At 38.3% G+C, this 19602-nt stretch overlaps 1 protein-coding gene and 1 long non-coding RNA gene across 2 annotated transcripts in view; one reads left to right on the top strand and one right to left on the bottom strand.

The window, feature by feature from the left end:
• TRIO (trio Rho guanine nucleotide exchange factor) overlaps positions 1-19602 on the top strand; it is a gene marked incomplete at its 5' end in the record, with an annotated part of 243148 nt that overhangs the window by 139486 nt on the left and 84060 nt on the right. Inside the window, 11 exons of the mRNA XM_083866631.1 lie at positions 224-373; positions 1852-1966; positions 6602-6717; positions 9982-10104; positions 12864-13058; positions 13170-13285; positions 13833-13899; positions 14678-14787; positions 15855-15924; positions 16368-16457; positions 18327-18419. Coding sequence (XP_083722757.1) covers positions 224-373; positions 1852-1966; positions 6602-6717; positions 9982-10104; positions 12864-13058; positions 13170-13285; positions 13833-13899; positions 14678-14787; positions 15855-15924; positions 16368-16457; positions 18327-18419 — 1245 coding nt within the window. The remainder of the gene's footprint in view (positions 1-223; positions 374-1851; positions 1967-6601; positions 6718-9981; positions 10105-12863; positions 13059-13169; positions 13286-13832; positions 13900-14677; positions 14788-15854; positions 15925-16367; positions 16458-18326; positions 18420-19602) is intronic.
• The window catches only part of LOC310912290, a 174552-nt gene that overhangs the window by 70937 nt on the left and 84013 nt on the right, over positions 1-19602 (bottom strand). The gene's annotated exons all lie outside the window — the stretch shown is intronic.

Raw genomic sequence — 19602 nt, 5'->3', positions numbered from 1 at the left:
GAGGCAGAGAAAGCTGAACAATTTTAGGGACAGCCTCTGAGCAATTCCATGTAAGCAGGCCAGTGTGTGCAAACCTACAGCCAAAGTTTTTTGCCTTAAGTCCCTTAAGTCAAAACATGTCAGAAGCTAGGGGGTATATGTAAGGAGTAGATTGCTTTTCTTTTTCTGAGGCCTGTATTTTGATTTTTTTGCCTTCCTGAATTGGTCTCCCTTTTCCTGAAAGGTGTGCAGTGTGCTGGAAAGCCTGGAGCAAGAATATAAGCGAGAAGAAGACTGGTGTGGGGGAGCAGACAAACTGGGTCCCAACTCTGAAACAGATCATGTTACTCCCATGATAAGCAAACACCTGGAGCAGAAGGAAGCATTTCTAAAGGTAAGGTTGGGGACTTTTTGTGGTCTTCTGTGTCTTGGGAAGCATGCAGGCAGAGAGCTCTTAAAGTGCTGATGTGGCTGCGGAAAGCAACAGTGCCCGTTCCAAACTACAGGTACATCCCCAGCTGCAGAGATGTGGGAAGTGGCAAGTTAACTGCTTCTGACAGTGACTGAGAGAATACTGCCAAGTGCATAAAACTGTAGCCAGTTTTATAAATACATTTCCTGTTGAACTTCAGTAGATGTCAGATCTCCCAGTGTGACTGAAGAGGAATTGGAAGTCACTGCTTTGAGCAACTGTCACTCTAAAGAATGCTTAAAGGTTGCTGCTTTGGAAAAGAAGGGAAAGTCACACAGTGCCATTGCTGCCTGTGCATCAGAGCAGCTCTTAAATGTGCTGGGACTACAGAGGAATACAGAAGGAGGAAATTGCTAGGCAAGCATCTGGGAGTAGTTGGGTTTTATGTAATAGTCTTCAGATAAATTAAAGATTTTTGTTCCAACTAATGTCCTAGTAAAGAAGGTTATTGATCATAGTGAATTAAATGTGTAGCATGTTCTTGCAGAGCAGTGTAACTAACTCTGTTATCAAAGACATTTTCCAGCATCACTGTGAAAGACTACTAAGAGAATAAAAAAATTTTGTTAAAAACCTTCTTGTTCTCATTACACAGATTACAACACTTAAAAACATATTAACAGAACTCAAAGTATACAGCCTAATAGATCCTTCTGCAGCTGGCATGAATTACTGATCTTTGTTTTAAAATGGTATGAGAAATGACTTAATGTCTTTGTTGCTGTATCAAACCATTCTACCTTTATCTAATTTTTAAAAGTAGCATTCCATAATTTGCATGTTAAAAATGAGGCAGGCAGCCTGTATGTACTATTTGATGCATGATAAGATGAAGATGACAGCTGAGCTGAGTGCTTGCAATATAGTGGCAAGGACTGAAAGCTCTCAAGGCTTTGCCTTAATATTTTAAGAGCAAATATTACTATTTTAGCACTTTTGGTTACACTTCAGCAGAGCATTCACATTTTGTTCAAAGTACTAATGGATGTTTTAGAGTATGCAGGTGGGTACATAAGCATGTGCACTGTTTTCACAGTAAGCAACTTCAGGTGGCACATGGCACATACACTAAACAAACTTCTCTGTGAGCTCTGAGTCATGCTGAAAGCCCTAGAACAAATAATTGCTTTTCAGGTTCTTCAGAAAAAAGAAACAGCATTTTATTTGGGGTTGTTTATCTGCCTTTTTTTTTCTCTGCCAGGTATGGTGTAACTGCTGTTTGGCAGAAAATCTGTTTTAATAGTTGGGTTGGCTTGACTTACAGAAAGATTTAACATGCAACGCTTTCCAAAATTGAAGAGGGTGACAAATGTACAAAAAAGGAGGTTAGGAAGATCTTTAATCTCTTCTGCATGTGTATTTGTGCATCTTCAAATAAAGTTGTACCCCTGACTCTCTAGGCCTGCACACTGGCTCGGAGGAATGCTGACGTCTTCCTGAAATACCTGCACAGGAACAGTGTCAACATGCCAGGGATGGTGACACATATCAAAGCACCTGAACAACAAGTGAAAAGTAAGGGGATTCTCGTTCTCTCTCTTCTTACAAGAATGTGATCATCATGTGCTGTGGTATATTTGGTGATGGGGTAGTGGAGCCTACCCAAGTGGAAAGAGTTCTGTCAGGCATTACAGGGAACAAATTGCTTGCACACTTTGAAGGAGCTGACAGTCTCTTACACTCAAATGAAGTTGCTTGGAATTCTTTTATCTGTTACTTACACCTAATCTTCTTTCTATTTTAAACTCAAATGTGCAGCTTTTATAGAGACAATGTGGTAGTAAACTTCCACAAGGTAATGTCTGGTCTGAAGCCAAATGGGAGCTGATCAGTGTAAGCATATTCAGTGTATTGGTGTCATACATTCTGCAAGTTCCCTGGGAGTGCCAGAGTGATATGAGATTATTGCCCGTATGATGCTCTTGAGCTCTTCAGGTAGTTTGAATCAGTGTTGAGGAACTTCATGAAGCATGTGGTAACTTACATCATGTTTAAACTGCATGTGTAGACATGTAGTAGCTGAGGTGAAGCTGGAAAGAGCTACTACATGTGACTTGGCTTTTGCTAAGATTAATTATATGTAGTACAGCTTTAAGGTGTAATAAGCACTCAAGGGAATGGAGAGAGAGAGACCTGTAGGGCTTTGAAGGACAAAGTGCAAAAATTAATAGGATATGCATAACTGATGGGTGTAGTGGCAGAACAGCAATCAGAGAGATTCAGAAGTAAATACTGCATTTTAATAATTTAATTGCCAGTCATATTCTGTTTCTGTGCATTTTGAAGCTGTGACTAAACACTCTGGCCATGCTACAGTCTCAAAACCAGAGAAGTCTAATTAAATGCTGTTTGCACCTACCCAAAGGGGAGTTATGCATAGCCAGACTCAAGAGGAACATAGCACTAAGTCGAGAGAAAAAGTTGCAGCCAGGAAAATTCTGAATGGGAGAGAGCATTACATGTACCCCTAAGAATTTTTAAAACTTGGTTGAAGAAGCCTCTGAAAAACTTTGAAGTTAGTCCTGCTTTGAAGAGGAGATTGAAGCAGATGGCCTCCAGAGGTCACTTCCGCTCTAATTTACTTGATGACTCTATTAGAAAAGGACATATTCACTGCTTCACTTTAACTATGAGGGGGAAACAGTTCGTGTAAAATATACCCAGTAAATTTACTGACAGTGCTCAAGTCAAAATCTGACGATACTCAAGTTGAGGACCCTCCTGTACTGAACTTTTTCTATTGGAAAGAGAATAGGATATTGGACATATTTTCACTTTTAAGGAAATAATTGAATTGTGGCAGTTGAAACTTTGAGTGTTTAGAGCTATGACAAAGGGTTGTTTTTCCTCTGTCCCCAACATTCATAGAACTGTACAAAACAAAATCTCAATACAAATGCCAGCAGTATCACTAACTGAAAGTGACATTTGTCACTTAGCTCTTCTTTCAGTAAGAGACAAAGAAAACAGAGCAGAAGCAAGCAGGAAGTTGTAGCTACCTCACTTACTGAGTATTAGACAAATTTTTTTAAAATTCTGTTTTGAAATCTGTATAGGAACAGTCATTCTGAGAAAGGTAAGTGTGCTCTTATGAGAAAACAATAGAAAGATCTCTACTAATGTCCTTAAGAATAATAATTACATGCCAGAACCACAGTGTTTTGCATGTTCTGCGTACATTTAAAATTCTGGATGAGTGATACGTGTTGAAAAAGCAACAAAAATCCAGCAAAAATCTCCAAGTAGAGAAAAATAAGCTATTGATCTAATACTTTTCCCCCCATAAACTATGTAATTCATGCTTCTGAGAATTAAATGTGAGTAAAGATAGAACTAGTAGAGACTCATTCCTGTTAGGTCTCAGTGGTATGGTGGTAGCTGACCAAATCATATAAAAGTTCACTCTGTTCTTCCTGTTCAAATATGCATGTCAAGAAAAAAAAGATCTCCTTTCAACTCTTTCCTAAATCAAGAAAAAAATTGAGTGTTTATTTTAGTGAAAGAGAGGTTATATGTGTTCTAATAGAGCATTACAACTCAAGTGTATGCTTGAAACTGGCAGACTGCAATCGGTGTATAATTTATAAATTAATGCCTTAAAATCTTGAGTAACCCTTGAGTTTCCACAGAACTGCTGAATGTTTTTCAAAAACCTCATTCAGTGGCATACTTGATCCTTATTCCCAGATGCAGATTAAGTTATCTGGAAAACTGATGTCTTAATCTAAGCAAAGTTTAGCTAAGCAGATGCTTCATGAGGAACAGGAATTACAGTGGTACTGAACTCTGGGAGGTGTCCGTATGTCCCTGCAAACCAGCATGAATAATTTCTTTGATATGCAGTTAAGGGTACCCAAATATTGTCTCATTTAGAAAGGAACTGTGGTCTAAAACTGTGCTGTGGTGGGTGGATTGAGTTGGTGACAATTCCTGTAAGCTCAGAACTGAGAGCATTTTCATCTTTGTTTTGGCTGCTAAGTCTGTGTGCATCTGTGTTACCTGTCTGCTGTACAGGCTGCGACTGAGCGCAGTTCAGGAACTTGTCTAATGGTGCTTATATTTTTAGGTAGGTTGATAGAAGGGACCAGGATGCATAGAGACAGCTGAGAGCTCTTTGAGCCTGGAGAAGAAGCTGAAAGTTTAGGGAACAATCCTAACAAATGTTGGAATCAAAGTAAATGACGACAACGGGGATTGTAGTTCAGGTGACTTGAGATACAGAGATGCTTTTCCAAACCTAGTATTAAATATTGATGTTCTATAACTTCCTTAGAGTTGTTTATAGAATATTTTTTCTCCTGTTTGTCAGTCCAAAAAATTAATGGCACTAACACTAACAGTGCCCAGCCAAATATCTCTCACTGCCTTGCCATCTGTATCATGTCCTGACAGAACAAATGCTGTTCCAATTTGCTAAATTCACCTCGCTTGCTCTTTGTCAGAACTACTTTGCTTGCGTCACTATCAAGATGTCTCTTTTTATATGGTGTGTCCAGTTGGGTGTGTTGCATTGTATAATGATAATTGTGTCCCACCCACTCCATCTCCCTGCCTCCTAAAATCTGGCATATACTCTGAGCAAGTGTTTTGGAGGCGACATAAGGCAGAAATAAAACTGAGAAAGAGGGGAGGCTCACAGCAGATCAGCTCATAGCTTGGCTAAGGGACGGATCAGCTGAGGCATATTTGAGGGGAGCCTGACCAGCAAAAAATAAAACCTTGGCCACAGTGACCATATTCCAACCAAAAGCAAATTCTGGGTGATCTCAGCACCCTATGGCAAGTGGGAATATAGTGGTCGTAAGTAGGAGGATGTTGGCAGTGATGCAGACAGGTTTCATAATCCTCAGGGAGGCTGTGACAATTTGTGTTTGGTCCCAGAACTCTGATGAGGTAGACAAAGATACATTTCCTCTCAGGCTTCCTGTAATTTGAGCTTCTCTGTCAAACTGTTTCTTGGAGCTGTTACCTTTTGGGATGTAAAGCATGGTGGACCTGCACAGTGAGAGAGCAGAATGCAGAGACCTTAAAACACCTAACATCTGATAGCTTCCACTTCTAATTATGGATTATGGGAAATAGCCAGCTCTGGGTATAAGTAAAAAAGCAAGTAAAGTGTTGGTATAAAGAATAAGCCTTTTTTGAGGTCTTTTCTTCTGCTGGACCTCCCTTTTGGCTCTGTGCAGTTCCAACAGAATCACCTGGTGAAGACACTGAGTCTCCCCATTCCCCTGTGCTCAACTTGCCCTCTGGGTTTGCAGTAGCTGCAAAGTCAAGTAGGGCTGCTGCTCTGGAAGCAGTGGGTAAAGTGAGCTCCACAAGGAACTGCTAGAATTTCTTTGTTTGATGGAAAAATAATAAGCATTAAAGAAGCAGAGTTCAGATAAGGTCTTCTGTACATTGAAAGCACAAGGTCTTTGCTAGGAAGTATTTAAAAGGTTGGACATGTGGGATTTGGATGTGAGTTTTCTGATACTCCGGAATAACAAACTGGAGGTAATTATTTGATTACCTGAAAGTTCTGTCAAGGTTCAGTGAATGTTAGTATTTAACAAGTCAGCTTACTCAATTATATATTGTTGGGTTTGATTTTTTTTTTTTTCAATAGAGAATTACAAACTTAGTAATTGCCTATTTTTATTACTTGGGTTTCTGTGCATATAATGTCTGCTTATGCTGCATTTGATCTTGTGGTGACCTGTGGTGGTACATTTATTCATCTATATTAAATCGTTAAAATACTTTATAGGAGAGTGATATATTAAAAATTCCCTTTTTTATTTCAATTAACATAATATATTAAGCAGGTTGTGATTACTTGTGCATGCTCATTCTTTCTGAGGAAACCCCTCAAGTACTATCTTTATCAGCCTACATTTTCAATGCAGTCCTCTTGTGAAAAACATGAGAGAGGAAAAAAGGTGTCAGTAGTAAGTTTTAATTGCATCTCTAGTTTCTTTAACCAGCCCTTCTGTAAGTAAATGAAAAAGGAACACTCTGTGTTTCATTAATATTGAGAAGAAAGCAAAGCAAAGACTAACAGAAAGAGTAAGTGTATAGTAAATTATACAATGTAAAGTACTTTATTCCCCGGATTTTAGTGTGCTATTTTAAATTTGGTTGTCATAAGCTCTGTTTTCATTTCTTCAGATATCTTGAATGAACTCTTCCAGAGGGAGAACCGTGTGCTGCATTATTGGACCATGCGTAAAAGACGTCTTGATCAATGCCAGCAGTATGTGGTGTTTGAAAGAAGTGCCAAACAGGTGAGGGTTTCATATGAAAACCTTTGGTGTGGTCCAGGGCTGACATACTCTGTCTTCTCACAGTAACAAATTTATCACTGACTTCAGTATTTCAAACGGCTAAAACATCAGAAGGATAAAAGTAGCAAATTGAATTCTTTGCCTTCCCTTTAATACAGAACAACTAAATTCTGTGTGGCAGTGTAACTGTTGTAACTTAAAGGTGATGTTTTGCTTCTACCAGCTTCATCTGGTACAGGCAAATCTAATTTCTGCAAGATTGTGTTTGACAAATTGTTATGCTTGTTAACTTTTACACACACACCTAATTTGTCTAGGGAAATTACAGGCAGCAGCATTTTTCTCAGATGTTGGAGGAAAAATATCTAATTAAGATGATTGGCAGTTCTAGAAATCTGACAAGTTGGATAAGTCATTAAACAATAATAACTGAATTACTTTGGTTTTTCAGTTCTTTGTGTATTTGGTTTCATGATTTCCTGCGTGATAGATCCACCTCTTGGTATTTTGTAGAGTTTATCAGTCTGGAAAGAACTATTAAGTAATTCACTTAACTTAATTAGTAACTTCACTAATCAAAACACATGCCTTAAAAATAAGTAGGGGGGGTTTCAAGGCAGAAGTGGTAAGTAGATTAATCTGTGATGGTTCTTTACTTTTTTTTTTCTTTTTAAACTGGGGTTATAAGACAAAGAAAGGAAACTATCTGTTCCTGTTCTGTGGTAAAGGACACAATGTCCATAGTGTAAAATATAGTCAGATCCTCTTTAAAGGCCTCAGAAACCTAATTTTTTGTTTCTTTATGACAGTTAATTTAGACAAAAGTATAAATACTCTTGGTCTGGTTTGCTCTCTTGAAAAAATTCTCAAGTCTGCCTTTCATGCTTTCACAAAGACATTAATGCAAGGTGTATCTTGGAGTGAATCTGAAATGATACTTCTTTAAAACACCACCATCCCTGTCCTGCCCCCCTGCTCTCGCCTCCCTGCCCCACTTTTGAATAACCTTAATTTAAACCTCTGACAAGCACATGATCTACTTGTTTTGTGTAGAGATTGCTAACTAGCAGTGAAACACTGAAGATAAAGATCTGTCAGCATTTTCATTGTAAATCCCATTTTCCAGCAATCACCAGTTCAGTCATCAAAAAGCAAAGTGAACCAAACCATATATGGGACTCCACAGTGATTAGCCAAAAAAATGGAAATATTGCTCTCTTCATTTAGATGACTTTTTGGAATTTGGAAGAACCTATTCTTTGTGTTTTCAGAACCTGATGCCCTTGTGATGGAAAAGATACCGTAGTAGTTTGCAAGGACAAAGCTAGATTCTCAAATCCTTTCAGAGTTCAGGGCTTACCTGATCCCTAAACTAATTTGTCCAGTTCTTGTAGTGATACCTCAGCTGAAATGAAAGCTGATCTAAACTGTAGGAATTAAGATCAAGTCTGACTTTCTGTCATACTATGCTTCTAGAGTGCTGCCAACAAGTTATGAAAAGACAACATTTCATTCTCATGGCAGAGGGATTGGAGCTACATGATCTTTAAATTCTGTTCCAACCCAAACCATTCTGTGATGTGGGGAGGGGCAGCTTTTTGTTTGTAATTCATTCCAACCTTGTGTAATAAACCCACTAAAAAACCCGCAGAGGTTAAAAAGTTAAAAGCGAGAAGTATTAAATGTTGTTGGTAATACCAGTGGTAGCATACTGTGTCTGTCCATGTCAGTCTTCACTTGCAAAGATTGACATTAGAATGACATCCCCTGTCACAGAGGTGGTTGGTTGAAATGCTGCTTTTTTGACAGAAGTCCAAGCGTTGTTGGTTTGTTTCCATCAGCAATTTTTGAAAGTATAGACCCATCTCATCAGGATTGTACCTGCACTAGTATGTGACTAAGAAAGTGGCATCCTGGCATTCATTCGGTGTTGAATTTTGGAGGCTTACTTCTCACTTCAAGTTTTGCACCAAGAAGGGAAAGCACTTGAAGTGGAAGTAAGGGAATCAATGTTGTTTCATCACAGCTTTGATGAGCTTAAATCATATGTGGAATTATAAAACAGACAGTGCATTTTCTGATTCAATGTAAGGTTATGTGTGTGACACATATATATCTACTGTCCACCAAGATAAATATTTTCTTGTTTTTGCTGGTATGGATTCATAATTTCAGTTTATTCTTTTAAGGGAAGAGTGAGGACCCACCAGCAACCTACTACTTTTTCTTTTGGGGTATTAAATTTTTGTCTAGTGTTCTGTGTATTTACTGAAGATAAAGAAGATATGTGCATTTAGTAATAAGGTGATTCTAAGCAAGCAAGTATAAAACTCTTTGAACATCTGCTGTTGGCTATGTCAGAAATGAGAAGTTTCTAAGCTCCCATCCATCTGCCTGCTGCTGTAGGGAGCCTGTATTGAGAGCTGCAGAACAGTTGTCAGTTAGATTTTTACTGTTATGCAGCAGTTGGAGACAACTCTTGCTTTTTCCAGGAGCCAGAGATTCCTCAGAACCACCAAATTATGCTTAAAAGGGCAGCAGGTAATGTGGGTGAAGCATAGATAATTACACGGATCAGCATTTTTCATAATAATGAGCAAATAAAGTGTCAGGATGTGGAAGGGAAACAATCTTAGTTTGCAGTTCTTTGTTCTTGTTTTTTTCTATTTATACATACATTAATTGGTTTAACTGAGACATCTCACTTGCCTTCTTTGCTGCAGGGTTAATTTCTAGGAGCACAGACCACACTTTGCGAGACTGGAATACATGTCAGCAAAAGAGTGCAAAAGATAGTTTAATCTTACGTGCTTGGAAAGTTTCGCCGACACACTTGGTGGCCTAATGTACATTTCTATGAGTTGGAACATGTATATTTCTGAGTACAGCTGTCCCATGTGGCACCAAGAAAGTGATTTTTTTTTTCTTTTCTTTTTCCTTAGCTGGGGAGTATACTACCAAAACTATGAACACAATTAGTTAGAACCATTCAATAATGGACTGCTGTGGTCCTGCAGTGGACTTCCCTGAAGTGTTCAGAATCATACATCATTTTTAATTCTCTAAACATTGCTTCATAGACTAAGTGAATTATTTCAGAATTATGAACTATTTGATATTGTAGAGGTATTAGATGATTGCCACAAGTGACATAGAGTAAAATTCACCTGTGGCCAAACTGTGTGTGTGAAATACTGATTACAGATGGTTTCTATTGCCAAAAATGTATTGTCTTTTCTCTTACTTCATTAATGCTTTATTTAGGCTCTGGAATGGATCCATGACAATGGAGAGTTTTATTTATCCACACATACTTCCACTGGTTCCAGTATCCAGCACACTCAAGAGTTGTTAAAAGAACATGAAGAATTTCAGATTACAGCAAAGGTAAAATAAATCTAAAAAATTATCACAAAATACTTAGAGTTGGAAGGAACCTTTGGAGATCAGATAGTCCAATTGCCCTGCCAAGGCATTCCTGTGTAACCAAGAGCAGGTTACACTGGAATGTGTCCAGGTGGGTTGTTTTGAATGTCTTCACAGGGGGAGACTCCATGACATCCCTGGGCAGCCCGTTCAGTGCTCTGCCACCCTCAATATAAAGTAGATCTTCCTCATGTTGAGACCGAACTTCTTGTGGTTTTAGTTCATGGCCATTAGTCCATGTCCTGTCACTGGGCATCACTGAAGAGTCTGACACCATCCTCCTGACAGCTGCCTTAGAATATTTTATATTTTGGTGAGATCCCCTCTCACTCTTCTCTTCTCCAGATCAAACGAGCCCAGCTCTCTCCTCATTAGATAGATGCTCCCAAACCATCTTTGTGTTGCTCTGCTCAACCCTCTCCATTAGCTCCTTGTCTTTCCTGAGCTATGGAAACCAGAATTGAACCCAGTACTCCAAATGTGGCCTTTTTAGGGTCAAGTAGAGGGTCAGGATCACCTCCCTCGACCTTCTGGCCACACTTTCCCTGATGTACCCCAGGATACCACTAGCCCTCCTGGCCACGAGGGCACTGCAGGCTCATGTTCATTCACCAAGACTCACAGCTCCTTCTCCACAGAGCTGTTACTTGGCAGATCAGCCAGCAACCTGTGCTGGTACTTGGGGTTATTCCCCTCCAAGTTGCAGGACCCTGCCTTTGCTTTTGTTGATTAGATTACTCTACCCAACTCCCCAGTCTGTCGAGGTCCCACTGAGGCAGCACAGCCGATCCCTGCAATTTCATATTATCAACAAACTTGCTAAGGGTGCATTCTATTCCTTCATCCAGGTTGTTGAAAAACAAGTTGAATATAAGTTGACTTATATAAGATTTGGAACAAAATAAAACAACTGAATTCCCCCTGCCCATCAGAAAATCCCGCAAGGATGTGTCCATCAAGATCTGTTTACTTACAGTGGCCTTCTGTCTTTATTTCTGCTGAGAATAGAATAAACCAGAAGATAACCAGCAGATATTCATTGTTACTGTAGCTCCATGAGCCCTATATGCTGTTGATTTCTCATGACAGAATTGTAGTGAGGTAGCTTAAAAATGTTTTCAATACCTACAAACTTTTCAGGGCCTTTGATTTCCACTTTCGTATTTTCATGATTGTGTATTCTGAATGTTCATTTAGGATATCAAATATAACAAACTGTATTATTATTCAGCCTATTATTATTAATTAGAAGACAGTAGAAAAAATAAAGCTTTATTTGTTAGGTAACTTATTTTATTTAAGTATTCTGTGATTCTGCTGTAAACCTTTTTAAGTCGGGCAGTGCAATGTAATTCTTCATCTCTGGAGGCCTTTACAGAGATGCAGATGTCACTCCTGAGGCTTACCAGTTTTCATGTGTGATGGACAGACAGCCAGTGCATGACTGAAGTACCTGAGTTTGTAGCCTTGTATGTCTCTCTGTTTTGGTTTTCCACCTGTTCAAACTGTAACCTTTTCTCCCTCTGGCTCTCCAACTTTCACAGAGAAATAATAGAGCCCAGGAAAGTAAGCAAGGGTTTATTTGTCTGAAGGATCACCCCAGAGATGGAGTTGGTCAGGGGGCATGTGGGAAGGGAGAAAAGAAAATCCAGAAAGAACAGAGATCACTTTTGATGTTCAAACCTGGATTTTTTTTGGTCTGAGCTTTGCTCCAGGCTTTGATTTGCTGGGTCCTTTACCGTATGCAGAGCATCACTGCTCTTCCTTATTTCCTTTGTCAGCCTGCAGATGACGTCGGTGCCCCTTTTGAAAGGAAGTTGTTTTTATCCCTCCCTTGGCATTTTGCTACCTGTTGGGAGGATATATTAGCCCTTGCTAATTCCATACTGAAAAGAAATACTTGGGTGAGGGACCATTAGGGAACAAAAAGAATTAAAAGAGGACAAACTTGATTTTTTCAATAATGTAAGAGTCAAGTTTTTATTGACTATTTTGCTTAACTCTGCTAGCAAGGGCCCTGACAGTACGCTTCACTCATGACAGAGAGAGATATGGATGTATAAACTCATCCTTTGTGGATGAGTTATGGTTTACATGAAAGAAAGTGCATAGTCTTAGGCAGCTTGTTATTTGGGAAAAAAGGCTCTTACAGATTTGGTGGTAACTACTTGTTCTCTTCACTTCTCTCAAACAACTCCGTGGCAACAAAGCATAATATAGAAAAAATGTAAAGAATGTAGTCTTAATCCATTAAAGAGTAAAGTATATAACAAGGCTTACTTCCATCTCAGCATTGCAGTGGTGTCTAAAGGAGGTAGATTCTTGAGACTGTGGGCCAGGTCCAATACCAGTGCTTCAGTGGTAATGAACAAAGTACTCTCTTTGGCATCAAAATGCCTTTGTATTGATGTAAGAGTACCCATGTTGAAAGGCTTGGCTAGCAGGATTTAATCTCTGGGTTGGATATGAAGCACATTTTTCAAAGAAAAATAAGCAATCTGCTTCTAGTCATGTAATAATAAAGCCCAATGAAACCTACATTAGTCTTGTGCTATTTTTATTAATTAAAATTTATCTGTTTAAAGGAGTTCTGGGAAGAGAGGGCAGGAAGGTGGCTCCTTCAATTCCTTTTCTAATTGCGCTTAGTAGCAGTTTAGCAAAATGACCCCCTGCATGACAGGTAGAGCTTGTAACTGTTCGATATTTTCCTGTTTTCATAGCAAACCAAAGAGAGGGTGAAGTTGTTGATACAGCTGGCTGATGGCTTTTGTGAAAAAGGGCATGCTCATGCAACAGAGATTAAAAAATGTGTCACAGCAGTGGATAAGAGGTACAGAGACTTTTCCCTGCGCATGGAGAAATACAGGACCTCTTTAGAGAAAGCTCTGGGTATTTCCTCTGATTCCAATAAATCGGTAAGAGAAATTTGAGTGTGATGCCAGACAAACAAGCTTTACTTGCATTTGATTAAGCTACCTTTTTCTCCTGTCTCCTTCCTTAATCAATTTTTCCTTTTCTTAATAAAGAGCAAAAGCTTGCAGCTGGATATAATCCCAGCCAGTGTCCCTGGGTCAGAGGTGAAACTGCGCGATGCTGCTCATGAGCTTAACGAAGAAAAACGAAAGTCTGCCCGCAGGAAAGAGTAATACATTTATTTATTTTTTAATCAATGAGAATGCATAAGTCAATCCTAATAATGAAACAACTGTCATGGCTTGTGTGGCAGCTTAGAAATCATATAATTGGTAAAAAGAGAGTGATAGTACTCAGTATCTCCTATTTCCATTTATTCACATGCTTGTTCTCACAGATAATTCTAGCATGACAGAATCCTAAACTGTCAAAACAGTTAGACTTCTTTTAAAATGCTATTTCCTTCATAGAAATAATGTGAAATTAATGTGCAAGGGGAGAAAGCAAGACAAGAGTTAAATTACTATAGCAGTGAAAAGTGTTAGAGAAAAAATTTTATCTCTTTCTCCATTTCTTTTTGTCCTGGTTAGTAATGGAGGAATGTTACCTCTTAGGTTTCCTTCCTCTGTTGTCCCTCTTCACATTTCAGTTCTCAGATTTTTCTTGCTGCAGTGGAAAAGCAAAAGCTGATGAGGAGAATGATGTATTCTGGTTATTATGCATTCATAGTGGTCTAACAGACTGAGATCTGATTATTTTTTCTGTTGTCACCTAAGGTTCATTATGGCTGAGCTAATTCAGACAGAAAAGGCTTACGTAAGAGACCTCCGGGAATGCATGGATGTGAGTTTTGTTTATTTCACTAATCTTTGGAGGCAGGATTCAATCCATTGCTTTCTGTTTTCTTTCTGGTTTCAACAGCTGAGCATGATTGGTTTGGAATCATAGGACCAAATTAAGTAATTTTACTGCTGTTAAGAAGAAACTTAAAATTGCATCTGATAACAGCCATTTCAGAATTCAACCTATATGTTTTGCTTTTTTCACTACTGAGTTTCAGTATTTGTTCCTTTCCCAACTCATAATTGTGTGTGGGGTTTTTCTTTTAGAGAGGGGAGGGAAAAAGGAGGGGTTTACTTTATTTGCTTTGCTAGCAATAGGGGAGAGCTTGTGCTAATTCTCTTATTATCTGTATCACATGTTCTGCTACTAGCTGACTTTTTGAATAGAAATTCAGTGAGATTCCATGGAAAAGTGCCCAGTAATTGTTATGCTGAAGCAACTAAGGTTCAGTGGTAGCTGTTGCACAAAGCATGAACTTCTAGACTGCAGACATGACCTTGATAAGGAGTATCCTGAAGCGTTAAAGGTTGTCAAGAACACTATGCATTTTAAATGATGAAGTCTCAGGGACTGTGTTAAATTGTCAGTTTTAGAACTTGTATTTCACTGTCAAAATCAGAAGGTATATTTGACACAACAGGCACTGTCACAATTGGAGATGATGCTGCTGTGTGATCTTTGCCTAGTTTCTCTCCAGGAATGCATACTTACAGATACCTGGCTGTGTCTGTTGGGAGTTTATCATCACTTTTCACATGTCTTTTTTTTTTCTGGGCAGACATATCTATGGGAAATGACAAGTGGAGTCGAGGAGATCCCACCTGGTATTGTAAACAAAGAACACATTATCTTTGGAAACATGCAGGAAATTTATGAGTTCCACAATAAGTGAGTGACTTATCTTCCATTTCCATACTACAGCTAAATCCAAATGATGACCTGAGGGATTTCCTAATGAAAATATTGCATATATCAATAAATGCTTTCCCATTAAAAAAATTGAAATATTTTCCTCTTGCATTGCTAAATTATTTCAGCTGTTGTTTTTTGCAGAGAGGTGGGTACACCATTAGAAATTGTAGTTTTCAGTCTCAAGCATCTTTCAGCATTTAAGAAATTTTTTGGATACATCAAAATTCTGTTGTAGGTTTATCAGTTGTTCTAAAGAGATGAAAACCACTGAAGTCAATAAAATACAAACATAGCCCAAGCATTAGGGCTCTGTCATAGTCTCAGAACCCTCATTCCTGATAGCCAAATGCAGCTGTTAGTGGGAAAGAGTACTACTCCCAGCTCTTCTTGGGTGCTCTTTTAGCTTCTGTGGAAATGCTCCAGCATCATTACATTTACTTGAGCACAGAGCATAAATGAGACTTCTCCACTCCATTTCTTCTGAATGGAGTGGTTCCTAGGGGAATCTTTGTACAGAAGTCTTGCTCTGAATCTTCCTTCTTTGTTATTTCCTGATTATGTACGCATTTGTATTGGGTTATGATTCTTTGAAGTAATAAAATATACCTAGCATATTCCAGACCTCGATTTTACAGTTCTTTGTGTGCTTCCTGTTAATTTGAGAACTTGAGTATGCAAAAAGCAAAGTTTGGGGTTTTTTTAAATTGAGATGAAGGCCTTTCTTGAAACTGAAAACAGTAGGAAACCATCTTAATAGAAAACAACAGCAGTTACTAAAATTTTGCATATCCTTATGTATTAACTGTATGTCTGCTGGTTCAATTTCTGATCTTCTCATCAGAATTTTTATTGAATTATATTTGATATTAGAACTTTTTTACACACTTTTATCTATTCCAGTTATCTTTATTTCCTTAACTCATACATTTGGTGTTACAGAAAGTTTTCTAATGGCCTTTGTTCACAGACTGTAGATCCAAGCAAGTTGCTGTAATAAACATGTTTCATATGCCATGTACTTTTTGTTTCTTTTCTACCCGCAGTATATTTCTCAAGGAGTTGGAAAAATATGAGCAGTTACCAGAAGATGTTGGACATTGCTTTGTTACTTGGGTAATAAAGCCAAACTTACATTTAGGGGAAGAAAGGGAGGTAGGGGGCATGATGGGATGAATTCTTGCTCTCAGATCCCTTTTTGATTTGTAAAAGTAACTCTTCCTTCAGATTTGAGTAAAACGTGTGTATCTTTAACTGAGAAAAACAGCAATTAGGGCACTCCTGTCAGATGCCAGTCCTTAGCTGCTCTTGAAGTATATGCAAGTAGCCTAAACCAGTGTGCAGATTTGGTTTGTCTTAGCTTTAAATAACCTATTTTTGTATGCATTGCTGTTGTTTTCAGTCATACTTGCCTGATGTCTATTTTTACGCTGCCAGTTTGAGTGGAAATATAATTCTGTACAGCTCAGTTTCTTGGTAGGGAAGATAATGGTGTAAAACCTTTGAGAAAGGAATGAAGCTCTCTGATAACCTTTGTAAATTTGCATTTTGTTCTGCAGGCAGACAAATTCCAGATGTATGTTACCTACTGTAAGAATAAGCCAGATTCCACTCAGCTGATATTAGAACATGCAGGAGCATACTTTGATGTAAGTACATTGTGTCCATCTTAAAAGCATGCCTTGGCTGTTTGATTCATGTATTTGTGGTTCTGCTGAGTGCCTAATTTGTTAAGAAAATGCAAGTTTCCTGATAATAATGCTGCAATTTATTAAGCTGTCAGCTTAAGAAAATCAGTCCTGTGTCTCATGTGGTTAACTTCCATTGCCCAGTTGGTGTTACAGGTCTGTCAAATCAGACGTGGAAAGTCACTGTCGGATATCAGAGCGCTTCAGAACTGGAAGCATGTTCTGGCAACCAACAACCAAGACATGAATCTTCAGCTCACACAAGCACATCCTGCAAATCTTAGCAAATTTTGATGTGCTTAGTTTGCATTGTTTGTAATAGAGATAGAAATCTTGGTTTTTGGAGCACTTGTAAACTCTAACTGCACGTAGTGATAATTCAGTTCACTACTATTATTCAGAAGGCTGAACCTCCTTATTCAGTTCCATGGTCTACATGTATTCTGCATAAAAAAGTGACTAGAATGTAGATGTGTTAAAAGTTTTAGGAAGGCATTTTGGCCATAGTGGATGAGTTTTGGCTGGACGTGTATTAGCAGATGATTCAGTTAGAGTGCTCTCTTTTTTTCGTTTTTTTTTGTCCCCAGCTGAGGCACTAGCTGTGTAATGACACCACAGGGTTTTTTTTAGAATTGTTTGCACAAGTAAAGGGAAGTAGAGGAAATCCCTGAAGCCCTTGAGGTTAATCTCAAAAGTCTGATCACTGAGGAAATGGGTTTTCTAAACATTGTAAGGCAAATCCTTTCTGTGAAGCCTCTGTTAAGTTTTCAGTGTTTGAAGAATAGCAGGTAAGTTACAGAAAATCAGGTAGATATGACCAAAAATTTTTTTAAGAAAAATTTAGCAAATACCATTTTGAAAAATAACACAGGGCTCTGATAAAAATATTAGAAATCAGAAATAAATTCTTACCTCCTTTGATCAATCTGTTTTACCACTATATCCAGATCTCTCTATCCCCTAATCCACCTAAAGTATATTAGAAGTATGAAGATACAATTCTGTGCACAGAAATCTCAGGCACTTCCACTGATGACACCGCTTATCCATATGAAAATATCATTTGTATCCCATTCACTGTAACTACCGTTAGTTGGCCCACAGCTGTGGGGCATAACTTGCTGTTTGAAATTGCTTGGTTAAAATAGACCCAGTGGTATGATAAATGGCAGACCCTATCAGTGGAGTTCAGCCCCAATCAGTACCTGAAATCTGTAATCATCCCATTTAGATATCAGATAATTCTGTTTTCCACTTTATTTTCGTGGAGGTCATTCTTTTTTCTATTTTTAAGCGTCTGTTTTCTTTTCAAGCGCTTGGTAACCTCTTTCCTTCAGTCAGAAACTGTTACTCGGTGCTCCCTCTGCTGGGGATGAGGCCGTCTGTGGCTCTTGGCACTGAAATTGCAGGGGATGCTGAGATACTTCCACCTCAGCCTTCCCAGTACTCCTCCCTCTTCCCAGGAGCTCTGGAGTGTGAGGGCTTTTCCTCTCTTGCAAGTAGCAAAAGAAGTACAGATCTTGAAGCTTTTAATAAAAGTGTTGCCACATGTTCTATGTCCCTAATTGTTGCTCTTTATATTTAGGTTTGTTGAAGCATCTCACAGGTACTCTCAGAGGTAATCATCTTCTGTTTGTACCAAGTGAGCAGGCAGATGCACAGCATAAGGATTCATTGTGCCTGGAATATCTGGTTATCCTGGTTTTTAGAGGATTTTTTTTCTGCTAAAATAAAATTTATAGTTAATGTATATTATTTCATATTGCTCAAAACAGTTTATATCTGGGTGTGGGTGCTCACAGTCCTCAAATGTTTGCTTTTTCCACACAGGAGATACAACAACGACATGGACTGGCCAACTCTATTTCCTCTTACCTTATCAAACCTGTCCAAAGGATAACAAAATACCAGCTTCTTTTAAAGGTCAGTATTAATTCAGGGTTCTTCATCTGATTCTGCTGATCATAAGAAAGCAAAGCTCTTGCTGAAATCAGGAGGGTTGTTCTACTCTGCTCTCCAAGACACCAGCATCCTGGGCAGCTGCAAATACTGCTGCAAAACTTCAACTGAAAATGAAAGAAGGCATAAACAAGCAACTTTTTGTCCAGATTTCTGTAAACCAGAAAAATATACCTGTCTACTGATGTTTACTTAGAAAATAAAATTTGCATTTCCAGAATAATAAAGTAATTCATAGCTATATGACTATAAAACCATTTTTAATGGTTTCTACACCAAATTTTGGCAAGCCATTAGCTAAGCTGATATTAAATAATGTAAAGTAGATAATAATATATTTATTTATATATAAAACTGTAATATACGATATCTATTAGACATATAAATATGTGTGTGTGTCAGTAAATATTTACACATAGCGACTGTACCTGTAGAGCTGTTGCACAAAGAGTTATTTGCAATGTTGCCTGGAAATGTCAAGTAAATAATAGCTGTTAAAATAAGCACAAATTTTGGAAGCCTGTAGTTAGAGCTTTCACTAAGTGGACAGATGTCTTCTTAGGTGAGCAGCAGCGTTCTTGGACTGTGCTGGGTCTCTGTTAGGTGGCAATGCTTGTTTTGTTGTAGCAGCCTACAAAAGCACTGTGACTGATCTGTGTCTCCTTTTTTTACTTGAGAACAGCCATGTGTGATTGCCTTTGAAATTTCTGAAAAACATTAGAGGCTATTTCAGGTCACATTGGGTGGAAACAAATCTGTCATTTTTGACTGAAGTTTACTGTCTGTTTTCCACTTGCAAGGATTTGCAACTTAGGGTATAATTACAGAAATACTCTGGGCTCTACTGTTTCAGAAATGTTGAAGTATTAATTCCAACAGTTATTATTTTTAATATTAATATGCTTTAACCAGCTTATTTATGGAAGTGGTGGGATGGATCGGTTTAATCAGTGTTTGCAGAGCCAGATATCTTTGCTACGTGCTAAAATGGATATGGATTTGTCTGGTGGTTTCTGGGTTGTCTTTCTTTTTCATCTTCTTCTTTTTATTTTGTGGTTTTTTTTTTTTTTTTTTTTTTGTTTTTTTTTTTTGTGTTTTTTGTTTTTTTTTTTTTTTGGTAATAGGAGAGAGATGTATAGTATGGTGG

This window comes from Zosterops lateralis (assembly GCF_965231275.1).
Source record: "Zosterops lateralis genome assembly, chromosome: 1".
Taxonomy (NCBI): Eukaryota; Metazoa; Chordata; class Aves; order Passeriformes; family Zosteropidae; genus Zosterops; species Zosterops lateralis.
Note: the sequence above shows the minus strand (reverse complement) of the source record. Positions and strands in the feature narration are given on the sequence as shown.